Source organism: Globicephala melas, chromosome 8, assembly GCF_963455315.2.
Source record: "Globicephala melas chromosome 8, mGloMel1.2, whole genome shotgun sequence".
Taxonomy (NCBI): domain Eukaryota; kingdom Metazoa; phylum Chordata; class Mammalia; order Artiodactyla; family Delphinidae; genus Globicephala; species Globicephala melas.
Window position 1 is genome coordinate 48,763,320 of NC_083321.1, and position 1,708 is coordinate 48,765,027.

General features: G+C 43.4%; 1 protein-coding gene across 1 annotated transcript; it reads left to right on the forward strand.

The window, feature by feature from the left end:
* Positions 1-259: 259 nt before the first annotated feature.
* LOC115839425 (olfactory receptor 52M1) lies at positions 260-1,363 on the forward strand. Its single transcript, XM_070046177.1, is given in 7 exon segments — positions 260-290; positions 471-573; positions 575-814; positions 816-896; positions 898-1,064; positions 1,067-1,148; positions 1,150-1,363. Coding segments are annotated over 7 exon segments (918 nt in total).
* The last annotated feature ends 345 nt before the right edge of the window (positions 1,364-1,708 follow it).

The following is a 1,708-nucleotide window of genomic DNA, read 5'->3' on the forward strand; positions in this document are numbered from 1 at the left end:
GATTCTAAATTTTCACTATAAAATCGTGAATTGCAAATAGCTAATCATTGTTATTGATGTTACTCTTTATACAACAAAGAGAAGCATATGCAGGCACTAGGCTAAACACATTACGTGGACTTACATTTAATCGTTGCAGGTAGAACTTCGTGTTTTCCAGTGTAGAAGTCCCCTAACTTGTTCAGCCCCTTTGATCCAGTAATTTTGCTTTGGGAAATATTTCCTAAAGGAAATGGAAAAGAGCAATTTAGCAGTAGAAATGTTAAGCATACTTGTTTCTACATTTACCAGTGGGTGTTTTCATGCAGGCTCTTTTATAAAATACATGTCAATTTTCAAGTAGGCATTCAGAATTCTTCTTTATTATAGGTTCTGCCAGGATGGAAATAAGATTCCAGTAGTCTACAGTTTCCAGAGGCAATATCTGTTATAGCAGTAAAAATCTAGAACTAAGAGCTCCTGTCCCCTAGCTACTCTAAGCCCTCAAACATGTTCATGTCTGCTTGCTAATAATTCCTGCTTGGTGCCTACTTCTTTCTGGCTTACTGGCATCCCAGGGCTGGAGTCCTTGCATATGGCTCTCCATCCCCTTTAGCTCCATGTACCTGGTGGCTGTGGTGAGGAATGTGACCATCCTGGCCGTGGTAAAGTTGGAGCACAGCCTGCACCAGCCCATGTACTTCTTCCTGTGCATGTTGGCTGTCATTGACTTGGTCCTGTCAACATCTACCATGCCCAAACTGCTAACCATCTTCTGTTTTTGTGCCTGTCACATTGACCTAGATACTTGCTTGACCCAAATGTTCTTTAGTCACGGTAGAGTCAGGCATCTTCCTTGCCATGGCTTTTGATCACTATGTGGCCATCTGTGACCCACTATGCCACACCTCAATGCTCACATGCAGTGGTAGGACGTTTGGGCCCGGCTGCCCTCCTTCATGGGGTACTCTACATTGGACCTCTGCCCCTGATGATTTGCCTGAGGCTGCCCCTTTACCGGGCCCAAATCACTGCCCACTCCTACTGTGAGTACATGGCCGTGGTCACCTTGGCATCTAGTGACACAGCAACTTATATGGAATGGGAATTGGCTTCCTGGTATTGATCCTGGATTCATTAGCCATCACTGCCTCCTATGTGGTGATTTTTAGGGTTGACCACCCCTGAGGCTAGGCTTCAAATATGCAGTTCTCATATTTGTGCTATCCTTGTCTTCTATATCCCCATTGCTGTTTCCTCTCTCACTCACCGCTTTGGCCATCATGTCCCTCCCCATATCCATATCCTTTTGGCCAACTTTTACTTCCTCATTCCACCCGTTCTCAACCCAATTGTCTATGCTGTTCACACTAAACAAATTTGAGAGAGACTTCTCCACATTAAGTCGGGGGCTCAACCCAAGCGACTGTTCTGAATCTATGAGACAGATATTTAGTGATGGCAGGAAAAGGCTCTGACCAGGGAAACCAATGAAATAAGACCCATGCAACCAAGTCTTACCTGAGTTATGGAGAAAAGGGTCTAAGAGGAATGCTAGAATATATTCTGCTTGACCATGGATTTCCTGAAAGGGGAATATCTGAAATATTTGAAAGAGGAAATAAGGGCTTGAGTTTTTGTACAATATTCCTTTTACTATTTGACTTCACAAAATTAAGCACAATAGACACAAGCATACAGACCACAGAAGTAGTCTGTAGTCATTTAT